This window comes from Protobothrops mucrosquamatus, unplaced genomic scaffold (genome assembly GCF_001527695.2).
Source record: "Protobothrops mucrosquamatus isolate PMUCROS unplaced genomic scaffold, P.Mucros_1.0 scaffold414, whole genome shotgun sequence".
In the NCBI taxonomy this organism is placed as follows: domain Eukaryota; kingdom Metazoa; phylum Chordata; class Lepidosauria; order Squamata; family Viperidae; genus Protobothrops; species Protobothrops mucrosquamatus.
The window spans coordinates 173,536-196,739 of NW_015386743.1; the positions used below are offsets into that span (position 1 = coordinate 173,536).

Sequence of the window (23,204 nt, forward strand, 5' to 3'; positions counted from 1 at the left end):
CATAAATCTGAAACTCTAAAATTTTAAATTGGGTATAATTTTATATTATTATAGTGGGTTTTAGGACAGGACAAATAATTTAATTAGTTTTGAATATTTTTAAATATTATGGTATTGCTGTTTTATTAATGTGCCTGTTCACCGCCCTGAGTCCCGCAAGGGAGAAGGGCGGTATATAAATCAAATAAATTTGAATTTGCCTATGGTCCAGTTGGCTTGAGTCACTAAACAAATCACCACACACACATAAATGTACTCAAAACCCTCACTGAGCAGGAAGGTTTTTTTTATTTTGAGCTGCAGATCCTACCTAAATACTCGCTTCAGTCAGAATGCCTATTTTATGATCCTGGCTTCTAAGGAAAGCAGCAAGGCCAAACCCCTGTTTTATACAACACACTTGACAAATTATTTTATGTTTATGTATTATCTTAGGAGTAAATGGGCTGCACATAGAGGCATAACAACAATTCTAAGAACTCTTGGTTTATTTTTATTATATTAAATTACAAGTGAAAAGCATGTGACGCCTGTGCTCTGATTCTCATAGCATCTATATCCTCCCTCAATGCATTTGACATATAGGATGTAGATAAGAGACAGATTGTGGTGTGTTTATGTTTTGAAATCCAGAGAACACAGGGAAGAACATAGGACAGTTTTTCTGACAGATAAGCTGTGGGTAAGCTATTAGATTTGAAAGGCATTCCCTTTTAAGCCTGTTTGATATATGAGCCTCTAAGACCTTAGAGCAGAGCCTTTGAAATCAGCAAGGTTTTGAGAAACTGTATGTCATTCTGGCCAGGCACTTAGAAGTCTGTGTAGTCTGTGTTCAAGGTTTGGTTGACCTATTATTCAGACATCAAAGCCTATTACAACAGCTTGCACTGTTTCAGAAAATCCTGATTCTCAAGGCTATTCTATATGCTGATAAAAGCTCCACTATCTTAAAGGCCAATTAAAATATTATGTGACACACATGTACACATACTACATACAAAACTTCAAGACATGTAACAGGTACAGTTAAAAGAACTAAAGTGGAGAGATACTTAGGGTGTATCTCTATGTATAAGGGAAGAGCTTATTGAAGTAAACATTATTTACTTCTCAGTAGACAAATACTGTATTAATTGATACAATTGGTGTATTAATCTGGTGATTATTATTTTCCTTTAGCATTATCCATTTATTTATACAGCTGCCAATCTCACAGACATGTGACACTGGGGACTTACAGTACAACAATAGTTAAACATTCCATAACAACCCACAAACAATCAAAAATACGTAAAATAAAAAAGTAAACAGATAAAACCCAAGATTGTGTGAGAACAAACCCCACAATCTCATATGGTCATCTTGCAGACTCTCCTTGGGATCCACAAAACAAGTGACAAAAAACATGTTTTAAGGGCCTTCCAGAAAGCTAATAAAGATTGAATGTATTTTCCAAAAAGCTTAAAGCAACCAGAAATACTTATTTTATTTCTCTTTATTTCAATTGCTATGAAATATCAATGTCTTTATAACAATGGAAATTATTGTTAAAGCCAAATGAATAAAGTTTAGCATATAGTTGTATGAATAAAAATTCTTCTAGAATTCTTTTAGAACAGAAAGTAGACATTTAAGTGAAATGCAAATTCTTTCTTTAATCCAGTGACATCAGAAGATAACTTCTGCATAAATGTAAGGTATAAGGTTAAATAGCGGAAAATGGAATAATAATTGTTTAGAATTATAAAATATGCCAAAACTATTGTGGACTGGTTTGCTGCAGTATGAAGGAAGTTTATTTTCAGTGTTTATAAGCATCAATACTATTTACAATAATACAATAAATATTTTAAACATTCTAAAAATAATGACTATCTGCAGTAATTAAAGATTAAACTTTACAAAGTGGCAAAATCCATTATTTGCACTAATAAGATTTGTTGTAAGAGAGGTGTAATCTAGAAGGAACCATGCATCTAGCTGGTAGAAGTACATTTCTAGAAACAAAATATTATAAATAAGTTACTAGGAAAATAAACTTTCTCTTTAATGGAACTATTACAAGAGAAAATATATGTTACTTTGGAGAAGTTGGGGAACATTGTATAGTATAACTGCAGTGTGTCTGATTTTGCATTGGATTCTTCTTTTAATAGAATTAAACTGCTTGTTTTAATCTTTCAAGTACACAAACAGTTTGTATATGAGTATAGTATTATCTTGAATACATAGTGCACACTGCCTCCTCCTACTGTGGGAAAAGCTAATCAGAATCTCTGACTTGATCCACTCTTAACAAACCAGGAGCATACAATTGAATAAGCTTTCCTGGATTTAGATCTGCTCCTGCTGACAGAAAGAATCAGGAAAGAGTAGTTTGTTCCAAGAGACTTGTTGAAGATTAATGTTTAGTCAGAAATATAGTGGGATTTACTCACAGCAGCACATATTAATACTCCTTTTCTGCAAATTAGCTGTAGATTTCAATTTCAATTGTTGAAAAATAATATTTTCAGCCAGCTCTCTTGCCCACAGTCTCCAATTCTTAAAATTCTTGATAGATCGATCCCAAACATTAGTGATATAATAAGAACACTGTAGGCATCTCTTACACAGCCCTAAATTATCATAGTACTGGGGTAGCCTTGGATAGAAATAAACCTTATTCCAAATTTGTCTAGTAAGAGATAGAAAAGAGACAGAAGGCAACCTGAACACAAATGCTTATTGGTTGGTCTTAATCAATCTGATTTAGTCCACTATTGTATATGAAGTAATGAGATATTCCCTAGAATTAAAGGCAAGTGAAACATATTTTGTCTCTTTTTAAAAATAAAAGGGAAGGGTTCATTTATTTAATCTCCAGTATATAAAAGTTAATATGCATCATCCTCTCTCTTTCTGTAGGTTAGCATGATATATGAACTAAAGCTGGTTACAAATGGCCTTTTTGTATTCACCAAATTTGTAGACAGAGAAATTGGAGAATTTCTAATTTCTAAGGAAGGACACCTTAGTGCTGATGATAATACCAAAGGCTAATGAAAATTCTCATCTGGAAGAGTTCTCTCCTGATGTTTTCCTTTGGGATTTAATCAAAGCCTGGGAGCCAAAAGGGATGATTATACAGTGAAAGGCAGGATATTTTTGACAGCTCCCAATTACAGTAAATGGCTCATTTCATATAATTAACTAAATATTAAATCTGGCTTAAGAAAACACCATTGAGGTATTTTTATAACATGCTGTGGCCAAAGTAAATATATTACAGTTTAACATGATAGTGGGATTTTCACAAAATATTCAATTCTATTTTGTTCCTTGTTTAGCATGTTGTGTAAAATGACTACATTTCTAAGACCTAAAAGAGGGAATATGGTGTAGTAGTTGAGGTGTTGAATTAGGAGCAGTAACATCTGTGGTCTAAGCCATCGTCAGCCTCGTGGAAGTTCACGGCATGACTTTGGGCTAGTCCATCTCTCTCTCTCAGTCCAATCTACTTCACAGAGTTTGTATTGTGTGGGAAATGGAAGAACACAGTGCTAGCCGTGCTGCTTCGAGCCCCTGAGTAAAAGGAAGGCTATAAATGTAATGAATGAATTCAGAACTTAGAATGAACTTAGAAATTCTATTCTTCCTTTGAAAGAAATTTAGAATGAACTCAGAAGGAGAATTTCTGAGTTCATTCTAAGTTCTGAATTTCTTTCAAAGGAAACTCTCTTTCATCAGATTGAATGAGAACTAATACAAAATTACATGGTCTAAATTCTCTGCCCAGCACTAGTATAAAGTCAGTCAAAACCTTCAATCAGTTTGCAGTTTTGTGATGAGACAATAACAGACTCCCCCCCCCGACACACTGAAGGAGAAATTGCATTTGAATGAATACAATTTTCATTGATAAGTTATTGAGAGACTGACATAAGAAAGAATCTTGTGAACGATACACACACAAACAAACTGGCATAAGGCTATTCTGGAAATGAAATATTTTGGGAATTGTTCTCAAAAAATGATGTAATACAAATTGTATTACTAGGTGGACTAAGAGTACTACTAGTTCTAAAGCATCTTCAGATTCCTGTGATAATACTGCCTATATTCAAGAGCTGGCCATTTTATTTCTGGCACAGCTGTGCTGTGGTATTTGAATCCAATGAAAAAATGAAAAAAACTTTATTTTTTTTTAATGCTGCGGCTGCATGGAATTGTGGACTGTCTATTTCCCCAAATGCAGGCAGGTCTCCTAGCTCCTGGGAAAAGAAAGCGTGGCATCTTTGCAGATTCTCCATTGCGGAAGTCACTGAGAATCCTTTGAATAGAACCAGATAAATTTGGACAGCATAATATAAAGATGTAGATGGAATGTTTGTGTGTAAGATTTAAAAGTATCCCTTCTTCACAAAGAGTGCGGTGATATGATTTGTATTTCTCTAAAATTCTTGGAAACTTACGGCAGGCAATGAGTTTTGTCTTCAGTTTTGCTAAGATGGCAAGTTAGAAGAGGACTGTTGTGTCTTTGAAGGGCTTTTGAAGGATTTGGAGGTGGTAGTGGTGGTAATAGAGAAAAACATGCACTGGTGTACCTCAAGGTTATGGCCCAGCGCTCTTCCAACATCTTCATAAATTCTCTAGATGAGGGAATAGAAGGGGAACTCATCAAAACTGCAGATGACAACAAGCTGGGGGAGAATTGCCAATTCTTTGGAAATTAGATTCAGGATTTAGAAGGATCTTGACAGATTTGAGCATTGCACCCCTACCAACAAGATGCAGTTCAGTGGTGAGGAAAGTAAGATCCTGCACCTAGGCAAGAAAAACCTAATGTACAGGTACCGAATAAGTGGTACCTGGCTCAACAGTAGTAACTGAGATCTAGGAGTCCTAGGTCTAGAAGTCTTAGTGGACCACCACTTGAGTATGAGCTAGCAGTGTGCTGCTGCACCTGCCAAAAAAGCCAGTGTAGTCCTAGGCTGCATCCAGTGGTGGGATTCAGCCGGTTCGCACCAGTTCGGCAGAATCGGTAGCTAAATTTTGCTGAGTTTGGAGAACCGGCTGAATGCACACTGCTTCTGAAAGCCCAGTCTAGGCCTCAGAGCCCTGGAGGAGGCCTCCCAGTCCTAGAACAACCCGCTCAAAGTGCATGGATGCCACTTCCGGAAGTCCATTCTAGGCCTTGGAGCCCCAGGCCTGCATCCAATAAGAGAACCGGTTGTTCAAGTATTTGAATCCCACCACTGGCTGTATCAATAGAGGGATATCATCAAGATAATGAGACATGAGAGTTCCATTCTATACTACACTAATGAAATCTCACTTGGGATACTACATCCAGTTCTGATTGCCACATTAAAAAAAGATGCTAAGACTCTAGAAAGAGTGCAGAGAAGAACAACAGAGGTGATAAGGGTCTGGAGGCTAAACTGTGTGATGAACATTTAAGGGAACTAGGTATATCTAGCCTTGTGAAGAGAAGGATTAGAGTGACATGATACCGGTAGCTCCAGTACTTGAGGGGCTATCAGAGAAGAGGGGATAGACTTTTTCTCCAAAGCATCTAAGGGCAGGACAGGAAATAACGGGTGAAAGATCATTCCAATCTGGAACTAAGGAGAAATTTCCTGACAGTAAGAACAATTAATCAATGGAACAGTTTGCCTTCCGAAATTGTGGGAGCTCCATTGCTGGGGGTCTTTAAGAAAAGATTGGATGCAAAAAGGTCTCCTGCCTTGAGCAGGGGTTTAGACTAGGAGATTTCCAAAGACCCGTCCAGCCCTATGATTCTATGATTCTTTGTTTTTAATGAAATGTCGTTAGAAAATTAGTTAAACAAAAAGCAAAACTTTAAAAGTTTTTTTTTAACCATGAAACCTTCCAGGCAGATAGAAAGTCTGGAGAAAAAAATACAATGATTCCTTGCATTCTTCCTGAGGAAGAGGAAAAGCGAGGCTTCTAAAATTGTTTCAATAATATGTAATTTTTATTACATTAACATATTTTAGGATATTAACAAGAGATTTCTCTTACCCGTGCAATGTGTCCATCTATCTTTCTCTTTTTTGGAATCTGAGTTATTGTACATCTGAACTTTTTTTTCTTTCATCACTTCATCATTAAGCACACACACAAAAACAAAGTGCTCTTTCATATTGACCACCCCCATTCCTCCAAATGTATTTTCTTCCTAGCTTGTATGTGTGCATGTGTGTATGTATGTATGTATGTATGTATGTATGTATGTATGTATGCCTTTTAAAAACAGATGCAAAGTTATGTGGGAGTTGGGGAACTGATTTTGGACTTAGTCCTAAAACTAAATTAAGGTAACTTTCACTGACCTATCCTAAATGTATATAGTTTTCTTTCTTTGCTATTGTAACAGCAAGAACTGTCTTAGAAATATTAAACATCTATGTACATATTCTAACAATGTGACTTTCTGTTATTATCATCTAAACCTCAATTATACGAAATGGTTGCCATAACATTAACAAAAGTTATCCTGATTAATTATCTATTTCATACAATTTACTTTTCACAAATGTGTTTCTGACTATCTATTAAATCACTGGTCTGCAAATTTTGGGAAATTATTGATCTCCGAGATAAAATGTGTCAGTTCTTACATATTTTGATTAGACGAATTAGAAAACAGTGATAAAGATGCTGGTTGGCTAAAGTTTTCAAGATATTTCACAATAAAGATTTGTACACAGGCGGGTATATTTGCCTACAAGGGAGGCAGGTATCTAATGATCATGATGATGCCTCGTAACTTCTCAACAAAGTACGATAGAACAATGAAAACGGTTCCACATGGAAGTATATAAATTTATCTTCACTTTGAGACTAAAGATTATTACCCAACTGTAATTTATTGTTCTGTTATTACATATGTCTTGGTCAGATCTATGCATCATATATACATTTGTCTTGGTCAGATCTATGCATCTGGTGGCTTGTGAAAGTGTTATTGCCTAACATTTCCGAGGAACAGTTGCATGATATTTTCCCTCAAAAGCCAAGATACCTTGAAACTGTATAAACAATGCAGATACATTCTGCTACATTTATGGCAAGGTTACATTTGTGTCTCAAAAAGGTAGTATGACGGCTGTGGTAAAAAAAAAAGAGGCATATCACCTATATTTTGGATGCAAATTGGAAATCAGGACAAGAGTTGCGCCCCTCATTATTATTGCATTACATGTGCAACTTATCTGCCTCATTGGCTAAGCAAGAAGATACAATCCATGCCTTTCGCAGTCCCAATGGTATGGAGAGAAACCACCAATCATAGCAGTGACTGCTATTTTTGCATGGTTCCCCCAGTTGTAAAAGGGATCTCAGGAAAGAAGTGGACTGTGGAATATCCATACATTCTATCCGAACTGCGTTCTGTTCTCCATGGTGAGGATTTGCCAATTCCAGATCCACCAGAATCCTACTCTCTAGACTCAGATGATGATAAAGACGATGAGAGGATGCAGCCGTCGATGTCAGTGGACCCAAACTTTAGCCCACCATATATTCCTCCTGAACCACATGTAATTTCACAGAGTGAACTAAATGACCTGGTCAGGGATTTGGAATTGCCTTAGAGTAAGGCAGAGCTTTTGGGCTCCAGATTACAACAGTGGAACCTCTTGCAGAGTGATGTCATGAAAAATCAATAAATGAATGGAAAGTTAGGTTATTGGTATCAATAAAAAGATAAATTTATAATGATTGGTGTGGCAGCAAAATGTGCTATATCACATTTTGCAGAAAAGTTATCCCCCTCGTAATTTTGAATTATTTTGATGCAATTTTGACCTGAAGCTGTATCTTGGAAACTGGAGCCAATTAATACTCACAACTTAATTTTCCTTTATTAGTGACCCAATTCTGGTAAAATTTAGCTACTTTCATTTCTGAGGCTTTCTCTCTGCAGACCAGTGAATTTAAATACTGTACTCATTTATCTGAGTATACAGTAAAGTTTTTAAGGAGTTGTTTATAAAACTGCATTTGGTAATTTTTTTAAATTTCTATGCATGGTTTTCCACAATACATCTTTGCAAATTAAAAGAGAATTGATGGTAGAATGATAATACTTTGACTCAACAGCAAAGCTTTCTCCATTATATCCTGATCTCTCCTTTGGACAATCAGTATTTGTTTGTTTTGTGTGTTTGTGTGTGTGTGAGAGAGAGAGAGACAGAGAGACAGAGGCAGAGACAGAGAAATTCCTGGTTTTGAATTGATGCACAGAAAAAAGAAAGGAGTGGAACATCGAGACTTCATATTTAAATAATTGGAATTGAATTCAGTGTTGTCATTGCACTGATGGAGTGTACTAATTCATAATAAATGTTCCTTCTTGTATTATCTTGCTTGTGAGAATTGGGAATCCCTTAGTATCTATGCAGGGCTCACACTGTCTGATTGCATAAGTGGAAGTGCACTTGCTTAAATGTTGGATATTACCCATATTCTGATTCCCCCCTCCTCTATGCCATCCTTTAATTTTAATAACTCAATTCTATTCTACCCTTTTTGACTTTGCAAGAGCTACATTTAACTGTTTTTCTCTAGCAACAACTAGAAGCTTCCTTTTACTGTATATATTGCCACTCAGTTCTGTCTATTCATTTTTGTGTGTAAAAAATTATTATATAAGATGTATGGAATACTGGTGCTTTTGTATTTTTCCCTGATATTTCTAAATATACATCTGAAGAGAAAATGATGGGTGATTTTAATCTTCTTTCCCCTCTTATATCTGATAATTATAAAAGTGACTGTATTTATTTCACATGCATGTGTTTTGGTCACCAACTGATCACTATTGCAAATAGAAGCAAATGTTTCTACAAGGTCGTCTTATTTCTTACAGATGAATGATGCTATGGGATTTGAATTGCCATGGGTGTATTTTGTCAGTCTCGTCATCTTTGGGTCATTTTTCGTTCTAAATCTTGTTCTCGGTGTATTGAGCGGGTAAGCACACACCTTTTTCATCCTAGAAGCAGAGTCCATATTTCAGTTGCCGTGAACACATAGGTAGAGAATAGAGATTAAATCTAAAGAATTGAGAATAAGATTTTCATGGCGGACCAGAGCTTCCTTAAGATCAAATCCAAAGCTATTTTCTAAAAACAAAGAAAGCCCCAATAAATCAATTTAAATATAAGTATAGCATTAGATATGAAAAATACAGTTAAATAGAAATTAATTGGTCTGTACAAATAAAATAAGTAGAATAGAATTGTATATTTCCACATGACATAAGGATACAAAAAGTTATGTAATTTCCATGACTAAATAAGTGGAATCGTACACGTCATGAGTAAGCGTTAGAGTGGTGGTAAATCTGGTAAATGCTGAAGCAGTGTGCTGCTAAAAAGAGGAGATGGTGCTAATACACTCAATACCTATGTGATCTGTCAATTGTGAAAGGACTCTGCTATATAGTGAACAGCTGAATCATAACATGTTTCCTTACATTTTACAGGTAAATGATGCAATAGGATGTGAATGGCCATGGATCTATTTTGTTAGTCTTATCATTCTGGGCTCATTTTTCGTACTTAACCTGGTACTTGGTGTACTTAGTGGGTAAGCCATTAAATTAAACTTGCATTTCACACCACAGTGTATAAAATGGTCTGTGAATTTGTTTTAAGTTTCACACTGCTGGCTTTTCTGCATGTGCCTTGGATTGGTATGCCATTTTATGAATGTTTGCTTTTCCAACTGCCTGAATTTTATCATTGTACTTGCCTGTGATACATTTACATTGCTTTCCAGCTCCTTCAATTCAGTGAAGAGCTAACGTTGCCAGTGTTACACTTCTGCACTCCTTATAGATATGACTACTCTAAAACAGGGGTCACCAACTGTGGTCCGTGGCCCACTACTGGGCCAGGGGCTGGTTGGCCACTGGGCCATGTGAGTGGCTGGCTAGTGCGCACATATGTGCGCACTCGCACCCCCTCGCTCTAGCATCACAGCATCGCATGGGCGCTAGCAATGCCATGAGCATCGGGCAGGCACTAGCATTGCCACGAATGCATCCCCCCACTCATGCTAGTGTTGCGGTGTCATGGCGGCGCTATCATCATGGCAAGAGCAACATCTCCACTCATGTTAGCATTGTGGCATTGCGCGGGCGCTAGCGTCACCCGAGCATTGCATGGGTGTGATGACCCAGGGCCCCGAATGGAGACAAAGCAGTCGGCTGGCAAGAGAAACAATCCTTTAAGCACTGCCAATGTTCCCCAAAAGCTCCCACATATGCTGGCAAGAGTTCAACCAAAGCAAACACACACACGTTCCTTTCAGCTGCCTCTGGTTAAAGGCAATTTCAGTACAGCCGGAGAAGTTTACAATGTCCTCAAGGCAAGATAGATAACAAGAAAACAAAACAAAAATGTAATGAGTCCTTTTAACTCTCAGCTGGCCTGCAGACTGCAAGGAGAGACTCAGAAATGCAGTCTGTGGTCGTGAATTCAAAGTGTCCAGGTTAAACAAAGACAAGAGCACAATTCACAACTATCTCAAGATACCACATTTGTTCCTGGCAAATGCCCCACCCCACAGCATCTCCTTAAATCTTAATCCCCAGGTGTGCCTTGTGGAGTGGGGCGGGACGCTCTCCTCCCGAGCAATTGAGCCTGCCTCCGTTGTTCTCTCCTCCTCTCTGCTCTCCTTGCTCTAGGATCAGGTGGGGGGGCTTGCTCCTCGCCTGAACTCGGCCTTCCCTGTTCCAAACCTGAAGGGCCCTGGCCTGCCTCAGCCTGCTCCTCAACAGAGTCCTGCTCTAACTCCATGTCTTCCTTGGAGTCAGGCTCGGATGGAGGCATGACAATGGGCATCTGTGGCACCATTTGCATCACGGGCGCAATCATGGCTCTGTTTGTGTGTGGCCCCATTTGCGCATGCGCGTGCTCGCACGCATAGAGGCGCCTCCACCTGGGCTGTCAACCCTGAAAGGTTGGGGACCCCTGCTCTAAAACACATGTGTAAGCGGTATTTTCAAATATGGATAATGCTGTTGTTCTCTGTTATCTACACCAAATGTAATATTCACATTAAACACAGGCGTTCCATATAAATTATCTTTACATTATTCATGTAAAGACATAGTTTAGCAGACACTTCATTTTTCTTTCTATTTGTACCAATTGTTTAGTTTTTCTAAGTGTTTGTTGCTCCCGCAACACTGAGGGAAACATACTGTCTAAAGACATGAAATTTAATCTAGGGAATAGTATAAATGTCTTGCTTGGCTGTCAGTTGTAAAAGCAGCAATAATTTATCAGTGCAAGCCATTTCATCATTGCCAAAGGGAAAGGTTGTCATCTCACCATCATGTGTTCCAGAAGGTTTCTTTCCTGTACTGAAAAAAAAGAACCTGGAATACTGGCAGACTGCCTATCAGGTGCAAAACTTAACAATTTGAAAATGGAACATTCTAGAAAACCCCTGAACATTTCATTCTCTTTCCAGCCAATGTTAAATCTCCTCTAGAACATGTTGTTCTAGAAGCCATTTAACAATTTCCAGAAATAATTCCTCCAAAGTGGAATCAGTTTAAGGGAACTTTTTTCTGTATTTTAGACCAAAAATATCTATTTTAGAGACAGACTCTCCCTGAGAGACCTCAAATGCCCTTTATTTTGGAGATTTGCCTTTGGGAAAAGACCATACCATTCCAGAGTTCCAGAGGGAAACAGACTATTTTGGAGTTCTTTAAAACATTCTGTTTCCAAATCAGTGAGTTTTTCACATCCTCTAGGTCTGTGTGTTAGTGCACGTGCTTCCACATCAGTCTTGACTTCTGGCAATGGCCTGTGCAAGTCTTGCAGTTTTCTTGGCAGAAATTTCAGAAATGGTTTGCCCTTGCATTCTCTTTCCTGGGGCTGAGAGAGTGTGACTGGCTCAAAGTCACCAAGGCAGTGTTTGTGTATTAACATACGGAAAATTGCTTGTAGTATAAAATCATAAAAAACGTAAACCAAATATAGTGGTTGCACCATGTGCTTTATCCTGCAACTACTGCTGAAATCACAACTGGGAAACAGAATGTGACCCATTATTTTGATTACCATTTGTGAGCAATTAGAGCAGGTGCCTGGCTGACTTTGCCTGATTTTGGAAGCTAAGCAGGGTTGGGCTTGAATAATAAATACATGGATGGAAGACTATCAGGAAATAATCAGGCTATAGACTTGGATATGGAAAATCATCCTTTAAGAATGCAGTAACAAAGATTGAGGAGGGGTGACATCTGGAGGACCACTTACCGCTTGAACTAAATATAGAGAGGAATATCATTTTAAATATAGACATAATTTATTGATTGTTTTATAAAATAGCCACCCAACTGTGAGTCAGGACAATATTTGTGTAACCTAGGAAGGTTAAAACTCACTGATCTTGGCCATTGTTTTAAAGCCAGAAGTCCTAAGGAATTGAATTAGTCGAAGATTAGTCTTTTACCACATACCTCATTCCTAATCTTAGAGAATATGGCTAAAGAAGCAGTTCTGTTCCTTTCAGCATATTAGTTAACTTTGATTTACAATTTCTGGCATTGTTTTCATGAAATAGTTTCAATGCCCCTATTTTAATTTACTGTTGTATTTAAACAATTTATTTCCTTTATTCCTGGCAGCTTGACACCCCTGGAATAGAGGGAAATTTCATTAATCTATGTAGGCACCTAGGTGAACATACACTGAAATAGACACTGGGGCAAAGACAATCTCCTCTACTCTGCATTGGTCACATTCTCTATGTTCCCAGTGGTTCCTGTTGCACAAAATAATCTGAAGGGTTATTTTTATAAATAGACAGAAGGCATGGCACAACCTGAGGGAGATGGAGGAAAACTGCCCCTTATCTGGTGTAAATATCATTTATTAATCAAACATACAATGCCCACCCTTGGATCTGGTGAAACCTTGTGTAGCAAACAAAACAAAATACATCAATCTTAAACACTAAAGGAAAACCTATTACTCCTTCCCCCCCCCTGCAATAAAAATCTCAATAGGCACCCCTAGCTACATGCATGCCAGAGCTCCAGAACTAATGGCCTAGTCCCCACTACCTGGGGACTGGGGGACAGCCACATCTTCACAGCCTTCTGAAAAGCCTGAAGGATCAAGGCCATACATAACTCTGGAGAGAGGCTATTCTATAAGGCAGGTGCTATGACAGAAGAAATGCTTCTAGGACCTACCAGATGACTCTGTCTCACTGAGGGAATCAAGACTGTGCCCCCTCTGCCAGATCTGGTGGGACAGGCAGAAACTATTGCAGAGAAGCTGTCTTGCAAGTAAACACAAGCGGATCTTGAATTATACACCCAGAACCCGTAGGGAACCAGTATGGTTCACTTAGCATCAACATTAAATGGGATCTGCATTCCAGGTGAAAAGCTTTTTGAAGCTTTAGAATGCTTTTCAAGGAATGCATGTAGAATTTTATATTCATGAGCCAAAAGTATACAGAGATACAGTATGAAATCATAAACAAAGACATTAGCATGCTAGGAAGATAAAGGGGATAGTATATATTATAAACATTGTAACATCTAAGCCCACAATAAATAGCCAAAGCAAGCATGTCTAATTATGATACAAACCCTGCAGCTTCTGATGGCAGTTACAGTTGAGCAGCATTTAGCAACTTCCATGGACATTTCAGCAGATGGTTCTGTTAGTAAAAAGTGCACAACCTCTTCTTCAAGACAACTCGTATATTTAGCAAAGATGGAGAGTATTAATCCAAAGCACTAAGTAAAACATGCCAGGCTCTCTTAGTGGCTTTGTTTAAGCATAGGCTCCAAATATGGGGTGTTTCTGAACTTGCTGTCCAACACTTTTCAGCATTAAACTTTACTAATGTAAAGTTGCCTTCTAGAAGTTCTGTTAGGAAAATAATTCCGCTAAAATAATTTAAAAATTTGGATCCAAGTGAAAGGCCCGCTTCTGATCTCTATCATAGCTTTATTTGGCCCATGCATTAACAGAAACACTTGGATGCCATTGATTTGTTAAATTATGGTGGCAATTGATAGATCTCTTAGTGAATAAGACAATTTTCTTAATTAATTTCTAGTTAACTCATAAGATTAAGTTAGATGTAGGCAACTGATGCTTACCTATTTTGAACTTTAACTCATACTAAGTCTGGCCATTAGTTATGCTGACTAGTCATGTGAGAGTTACAACCCAAAACATTTGAAGAGATCAAATTGCCAGACTTTGATTTAAGGAATTAGAAAGACTTTACTTCAGTCACTGCTGTCCATCAGGTATCACTCCTCAATCGTATTTCAAATTAAAATTTGCCTGCATCTGTTCTCATTTATATGGATTTTATTTGCATCAAACTTTATATTCTTCTAATTGCTATTTCAATTTAAGAACATAATCTTGATGCAAACTTATCTAATATATTTGTATTGTCCAAAACATTATATATGTGCATGCTTCAATTTAAGTCAAGAGTTATCAATAAATGCTCCAGACAGTCTTCTGAATAATAATCACCACATGACAGAAGCATCAGGACATTTGTTCTTATTTAACATTCCAAATAACTGGGGGAATATTTTGGAATTCTATCTCTCTTACTTTCAAAATGCCCTTATCAGGCGCAGTTTACAGGATGAAGTGAATCATTTTCTCAAAACCACCCAGAGTGTTTGCAGTTAGGATGAGATGTGAACTTAGACATGCCAGTTTACAATTTAACACTCAGCCAACGATAACACTAATGCAGCCAGTAAAGGAAAGGAAAACATTTTTATACAATTGTAAGCGTGAGAAGGGGTCCTGGCTGACCATTAAGTCCATTTAAAAAAGGAACCTTGCAGTATGCATATTAAACCAGGTAGTTAATTAATGGGTGCAGTTGGTTGAAATTGAGTAATTGATGAAAAATATTTTAACCACTGTGGTTTATCTTTTCAGAATAGGATTCACACTGTTTGCAATTGCAAAATTTTAAAGATTTAATTAAATTTATTTAAAGCTGTTTTAGACCTCAGGTGTTAATCTAATGGGGTGGTTTCACGTTACTATAATTGAACATATAAGCACTTAATTATAATTACTGTATGAACTTTGGCATCATGTGTTGATTGTTCAGACAGCTTTTTAAAAACTGGAGTCCACGTGTTGTGCTAAATTATAGTTTTCTTAATCATGGTTTATTGAACAAGCTGTGAAAACATTTAATCTCCTCACCATCTTACTTTAAGTGCATCTATTTCATCCATCTGTTGATGGGGAAAAGACAAGAATTCAAGTGGGGAGCTGCTGAGCAGAGTATCACTTGCTGTATTTTTTGACAGTAATTTGACAAGCAACCTTGTTTGAATGAAGCTTAACTTGGAGAAACAATATTTTCTTCTCTTGTACAAAGAGTTTTAAAATATTTACATTCAAACACAGTATAATCAAATGTGATTGAAATTCTCCTTGAACACTAAATTGAAGCACTGCTTCTCTTTTCTTCCTCTTCCCATATTATAGCTTAGTACTGTTTCTTTACAGAGAATTTGCACTTTTACCTCTTTTCAGGAACTCCTCAGCTACACAAATCTGTGTAAACAAAATGCATAAAGCTGTCCTGGCTTTGTGAATCGCACAAGGCCATAGGCCAAGAGAGCAAGTCTTACATAGCTGAGGCGAAGCTGCTTCAGTGGAGCACATTCTACAAAAAAGCAATGCTCCTTGATGACCATTTCCATTTTCTAAGGCTTAATAAATGAGAGATCTTTTGCTCCCTGAAAACCTACTAACAGCCTATATTCCACAAGAAAACCATAATTGATGTGATTCATACAATATCCTAAACTATGTTATATAGTTTATAAAACAATGGTTAGGTCCATATAACTTACAAAACCAAAATTAAGAAACCACAAAGCTAGATCATTGGAGTTATTTGTTCTGTTTGCAAAAATATGAAAAAGTACCCAGGGTTCTCAACCAAAAAGTCATTCTCAACATTAAACAGAGTATTTCTCTCAGGAAACAAGAAACAACAACAACAATAATGATGATGATGTTGGAAGGGATCTTGGAGGTCATCTAGTTTAACCCCTGCTCAGGCAGGAAACCCTATACCATTTCAGACACATGGCTGTCCAGTCTCTTCTTAAAAACTTCCAGTGTTGGAGCATTCACAGCTTCTGGAGACAAGTCGTTCCACTGGTTAATTGTTCTAATAGTCAGGAAATTTATCCTTACTTCTAGGTTGCTTCTCTCTTTGGTTAGTTTCCATCCATTGCTTCTTGTCCTATCTTCAGGTGCTTTGGAGAATAGCTTGACTCTTTCTTCTTTGTGGCAACCTCTGAGATATTGGAACACTGCTATCGTGTCCCCCCTCGTCCTTCTCTTCATTAAACTAGACATACCCAATTCCAGCAAACGTTCCTTATATGTTTTAGCCTCCAGTCCCCTAATCAGGGCTTTTTTTCTCAGAGAAAAGGTGGTGGAACTCACCTCCCTCCCCTGGCCACGCCCCCACCCAAACCTGGCCACGCCCTCATCAAACCCTATTTCCCGCGCTTGGTGGGAAACCCCGCCCTCCTCTGCTCCAGTCCGCCTGCTGATTGGCGCCCGAACNTCTTGCTCGGGCAGGGTCGCCTAGGAAACGGGCCAGGGGCGCGCCGACCGAGCCTCCCTATGGCCGCGGTTGTGAGCCAGGCAGGGGCAGAGAGCTGCGAGTGCGAGCGCGCCCCCCCAGATGTTGCGGCCGGTGCGGCCGGCCCGGAAAAAGGTGCCGGAACGCGGTTCCGCCGCGTTCCGGCTGAAAAAAAGCCCTGCCCCTAATCATCTTTGTTGCTCTTCTCTGTACTCTTTCTAGAATCTCAGCATCTTTTTTACATCGTGGTGACCAAAACTGGATGCAATATTCCAAATGTGGCCTTACCAAGGCATTGTAAAGTGGTATTAACACTTCACATGATCTTGATTCTATCCCTCTGTTAATGCAGCCCAGCACTGTGTTGGCTTTTTTGGCAGCTGCAGCTCACTACTGGCTCAAATTTAAGTGATTGTCCACTAGGACTCCAAGATCCCTCTCACAGTTACTATTATTGAGCAAGGTACCACCTATACTATACCTGTGCATTTAGTTTTTCTTGCCTAAATGTAGAACCTTGCTTTTTTCACCATTGAATTTCATTTTGTTAGATAGTGCCCAATGTTCAAGTCTGTCAAGATCCTTCTGTACCTTAAGCTTATCTTATGGAGTGTTGCCAGTTTGGTATCATCTGCAAATTTGATGAGTTCCCCATCTATCCCCTCATCCAAATCATTGATGAAGATGTTGAAGAGCACTGGGCCCAGAACAGAGCCCTGGGGCACCCCACTACACACTTCCCTCCATGTAGATGCGGTTCCATTGAGGACCACACGATGAATACGGCCGGTCAGCCAGCTACAAATCCATCTGGTGGTGATGCTGTCTAACCCATATTTTTCTATCTTATCAAGTAGTAGGTTGTGGTCTACTTTATCAAATGCTTTACTGAAGTCCAATTAAATTATATTCACAGCATTCCTCTGGTCCATTAATTTTGTCACCTGGTCAAAGAATGCAATAAGATTTGTCTGGCATGATCTGTTTTTGACAAACCCATGTAGGCTTTAGGTAATGACTTTAGGTGTTCGCTGATTTGTTGCTTGATTATCTTTTCCAGAATCTTCCCAGGTATTGAGGTCAGGCTGATAGGTCTGTAGTTTTCTGGATCCATTTCCCCTCCTTTTTTTGAAGATGGGAACAACATCAGCTCTTTTCCAGTCCTCTGGTAGTTCCCCAGTGCTCCAGGATTTTCATCAAACTTGATTTAATTTTCAGAATTGTTTTACTTATTGCTTTCCTGTTGAAGTTTTGGTTTAGTCAAGACCACAGCCTTAATTCTGGGCACATCTATTTAAGGCAGCTGCTTAAAATGTGAGCTATCCTTCAATGGATTTGTTGCCTTTATATTATAAAATTAGCCCCCTTGTAGAGAGGGAATGAATTATATAGGGGAAAATGGCACATTTAAAATGTCAACCATTCAGGGGTTATTATACTGTCAACATAAAATATTTGAAGTAGTAAGAGAATCATTTCTTATTTACAAGTGGAAGAGCTTTTTTAATGAGGCGGGATAATCTGCTCCTCGGGAACGGTGCTAACCACTAGAGGATACTTTCTGTGAAGACAGATTCTGCTGGAAGCACAGCTATTTCTCTGGGTAGTCATGGGAACACACTTTTCAAATGTACATTTATATCTATAATGTGAATTTATTGTCCTGCTTGAGGACGGCAAGAGATCAATGTTCTGGCATGTCCCTGAATGATCCTTCTATATGGGAAAGTAATGGGTTTGTAGGGATACTTTTATTTAGTCAAATATATTCCTGGCAATTCCTACAGCCGTGCTATTCTTACAGTGGGTGCCCTTGAATTCCTCTATTAAGAAACTGCTCGGTTAATTATGTGGGTACATTCCTAAAAACAGCTGCAGCCTAGCACACACAGGATTAAGAGAAAAAGGCATTTAAATAATGATGCACTAAATAGAAAATGGCAATGAACTGTCAGTTTCAGTTTCCAGGCAAAAGCAAACCAAAGTCACTTTGACAGCATTCCGTTTCTCAGCAGAGCTAAGGATAAATAGGAAGAGAACATAAGAGCTCTCCATTCTCCAACACAAATAGTGTTAAAAAAATAAAAATAAAACCAACATTTTATGTATTCATTCATTTGTGTGTTTTTTTATAGCTACCCATTTCATGCAGTTGACTCTGTGCAGCTAACACAGAAAAGACCACAACATATAACCCTAGCCTAGGGACTCAAAAACAAACAATATCACCATTCACACATATATAAAAATAAAAATAAAAAAAATAAACGGAGGTCATCTAACTATCTGACCCAAATCCCTAGGAAAACAGCCAAGTCTTCAATATCTTGTGAAAAGACTAACAGGATTGGAGCCATCTGTATCTCGGGGAGGGTGAGGGCAGGGCAGGGGCTGCTACTGAGAAGATATGATTCTGAGTCCAACAACGTTGATCTTTGATGTTGCACAAGCAATAATGGTATTAGTGGGTCCCGTCTGCAATGAGTTCCATCTGACGGGACCTAAAGGTGAGTCTTTTCTGCTGTGGCACCCACCATCTGGAACACCCTCCCTGTTAAGATGACGGTAGCTTCAGTCCTCATTATCGTACTTTCCAAAAAGCCCTTAGAGAGCCTGCATGTTGGCTGCACTATGTGTAAAATTCTCCTGCTTGTGGTTTTGTTTTTATCTGTTTATTGTTTTTAATTTGTTTTGCAGTATGTTTTAATACTATGTTATATTGTATGCTGCCCAGGGATACTTCATGTGGGAGGCTATATAAATTAGACAAACAAATAAATAAAATAGCTGGCAGGGCCACCCAAGACCCTAATTATATTTTCAGAAGACAAAAGAATGCATTTTGTCCAGTCTACTTCAGAGGAGATCCAGAATGATGCCAGAGCAAGTCTGGTAGACGAAGGTTTGGAATGCATATTGTTATGAGTCCTTAAAAGTATAATGCATAAGGAATGTAGCATGGCAAGTGATTTGAATTGCTATGTGATATGTGGAAAGTGTTTGCATTTTTGTAAATTTTCTTTATTTATATAATCCTGTCAAGGAAAAATAAAGAAAAAATATGGGGGGGTTGAATTTTGTTCTTTTTGAAAAGCTATGTAGCTTCAGAAATCAACATCTCATGTTTTATCTGCATCCCATAGAGAATTTTCCAAGGAAAGAGAAAAAGCCAAGGCCAGGGGAGATTTTCAGAAGCTACGTGAAAAACAACAGCTGGAAGAAGATCTCAAAGGTTATTTGGATTGGATTACCCAAGCAGAAGACATTGACCCAGAGAATGAAGAGGAAGGTGATGGAGAAGGCAAACGAAATAGTATGTCAAAGCTCCTCAATTAAAGATCACTGATAAAAGAAGATGCTGTGTTCTAAAAATGATTTACAATGGCCTTCTCTGATTGACTTTCTCCAAATATGTTGGGGTAGCAATTCCAGAATACTTAATCATCATGGCTTTAGGGAGTAGTTATTGAGTAAACTTGTTGAGAATTTAAGAAGTTTGGAGGATATTAGGTTGGAGAAGGCAGAAGGGGATTACATTCAATCAACTTTCTCAGATTCATACGTTCTTCCCAAATGAGGTCAACGCACCCCCTGTCCAGCATAATGCCTATTGAATTTTCCAAATTTTGCTGATTTCAAAAACCCCACCCACCAGAATTTTGCCAAATTCTTTCCTGGCCCCCTATAAGATATTAATACTCATGTAGTCTTTGCATTCTCTCTTGCTATATTTCCCTTTATATAAGGAAACAATGATAGTATTCTCCTAATCATCAAGTACAAATACACTCTTTATACATATGTTAACTTTATACATACGTTAACTAACTAGTAGCATAGCCATTCCATTAGCAAATATCATTTGTATATTAACACTTTTCCAGTTCTATCAAGAACAGTGCAGACCATTTTTCAGAATTCTCACATTTATTACTTTTTTCCATCTGTTTTTTCTAGATATTAACCTTATTATACAAATCTCTGAAGTTTCCCACATTCCCTCACTTTGGTTTTATTTTAAATCATTTTATTACATTTATTTTTAATTTCATTCTCTCTGGTGGAAACTCCTTGTCTACGCCTTTTCATCTACTTCAGCAGCCATTATTTATTTCTACCAAAATTAGCCTGCATTTTCTCTTTCTTTCACCCATCAACTTATGGATTCTTGCTTTTGTATGCATTGAGAAGAGCCTAGATGATGCCGGTTCATACTTTCCACCATATTAAACCTAAACTTCCCTTTCCCTGCATGAATTCATCAACTCCTCTCCCTAATTATCTTCTTTCTTTTAGATCTGTTGCAACCTTCCCTTTCTCTTATGCTTAAAGACACATAGTCTATCTTTTTCTTTATTCCACTTCTTAACTCGTGGCCCTTCTTATTTATTCCTTTTACATTCAACCTGCAATTTTTCATATGTTATGACAATCGCCAGATGGCGCCCAGATGTTGACCTCCACTACTATCCTAGAGTTGGTTTATGAAAGCTTTCACATTTATTTGTAAAATACAAAAGTACAGTCTAGACTAGAATACCGGCCTTAGCTGCATCCATGATTATATTCTCTGCTAACAGAAGGACTCTTATTGGTTGATTTTGACCAATAGGCCACAAGCACAACCAAAGTGCCTTTTTACTCAAGCATGTTAATATTCTTTTGTGCAAACTAAAACTTTTAACCTAAATAATATCTTGCAAGCCAAAATACTGTTGTCCATATTCCATTAATTAGTTTATAATTTGGATATATTCTTTAACTCCTATTGGGGTTTAGATTTCAAGGCCAATTGATACCTTTTTAATTTTTATTTATAAAAGTCAGGCATGCTTTTATGTGAGAGTAAGCCGCAAAACAATGGCTATGAATTGGGAATTACTCTGTTCATGACAATTATGTCTTATTATTTGATTTATAGCATGTTTACAGTATGGAATATATTATGAAACATAAAGTGGAAGCTTAAGTTTTCCTGGCAGAAGGAATATAACCTTTTGCTATCTAGACTTTATCTCCTGCCACACATTTTAGACATTCCAAAACTATAGAAAAGAGGATTGGTTTGAGCTTTTACAGGCCTGTGGTCTTTTGGGATTCATCTAGTGAGCTCCAGAGTCACTTCGTAGGACTGAGAACAATTTCTTTATTTGAAGCATTTATAGCAGTAGATTCCATTTTAACTCCTCATTGTTAGGGAAAGATGCTCATTTATGCAGATACATGCAGAATTGAGAAATGTATACTGTATCATTGCATAGGCTTATTACAATTCAAATGCAATCAGGCTGCATTTTTGTTATTTAATTCTTACAGATACCTGTAAATACTGCATAGAAATGTACAATGTAATGGTGAGCTCTTTAAACATACATCAATTTCTAAGCAGGGTATTTTAAGCATTATATCCCAATTATACATCTTTGACATGCCATCTTATTCTTGCACTACTCCAGAATTCTTCTGTTGTGACTTTCTGTGTCTTCACTAACACTTTGGGGCAATTACGTAGATCCATAGATATATTAAAAGAAGGCAGAATTGGGCTGCTGGAAAATCCCTTCTATTTTCAATCTTCCTTTAGAAATAAATGATAGCTATAGAAGAATTGAAATAGGATAGTGACATTTTATGGAAGTAGGAAAATAGTTGAGTTCCTGGCGACGGAATACATAGAATTTGTAAAAGGGAAGAACCATTTCATCCACTTCCTCAGCTAATTTTAGAGACAAACATGTCAAGCTCTGAGTGTTCACACTATGAGCTTGGTCTGCAGAGATGTTCTTTCTTCCTGATTAAGTATCTACTGTCCTTATGACTTATTGTTAATGACATCTTAAAACAGTACTTTGTGCTATGTATCAAATAGCATCCCGTAACCAAACAAGATGTTAATGTTGCGGAGTAGTTAGTAGACTAGATGTGATGTTCCAGAATACCTTAAAATCAATCTAAATTAAAACCTTAATGTTTCATAAGATTATTTATTGCCTTGCTTGATTGCGGGTTTTCTTTTTCATTTTTGCCTCTGCTAATCCATGTTTCCCAAAACACAATCTAGAGTGCCTGTGAAATTGTGCAGATATCTTTTTTTAATTCTCACAAACACTGCCACTTAAAATACCATTGTGTGATAACCATTGATAAGAACAAGAAAATTAAGCACTTGCTATCTTCTGTGAAAACATCACACTGTTTGTCAACTGATTTCTTTTAATGAGTAGAAGTAGTGACACAGGTTGTCCTACATGACAAAATGTTTTTACACATCTGCTGCAGCAGTATTGTTATGTTCAGCATGGGCCAGTTTTAATATACAAAGTCCGCTGAAGTTAATCTTCTGTTATGGCTAATACTCTATTGCAGGATTTGTATATTCTTTCTATTGTTTTGCAATAAACTTGTATAGTCATCATATAGCCAAAATACTTTTGATTTGGAATATTTGGATGAATTAGAATTGGATATGGGCTGGCTTGGACTCTTTTAGCTCTTTTAGAAAATGATTTATTTATGTGTAAGCCTCCCTATTGCATCTTACTTGGTAGCAAGAC

At 37.6% G+C, this 23,204-nt stretch overlaps 1 protein-coding gene across 1 annotated transcript in view; it reads left to right on the forward strand.

Moving 5' to 3' along the window:
- CACNA1D (calcium voltage-gated channel subunit alpha1 D) overlaps positions 1 to 23,204 on the forward strand; it is a 226,580-nt gene that overhangs the window by 95,795 nt on the left and 107,581 nt on the right. Inside the window, exons 7-8 of the mRNA XM_015816206.1 lie at positions 8,879 to 8,982; positions 19,794 to 19,963. Coding sequence (XP_015671692.1) covers positions 8,879 to 8,982; positions 19,794 to 19,963 — 274 coding nt within the window. The remainder of the gene's footprint in view (positions 1 to 8,878; positions 8,983 to 19,793; positions 19,964 to 23,204) is intronic.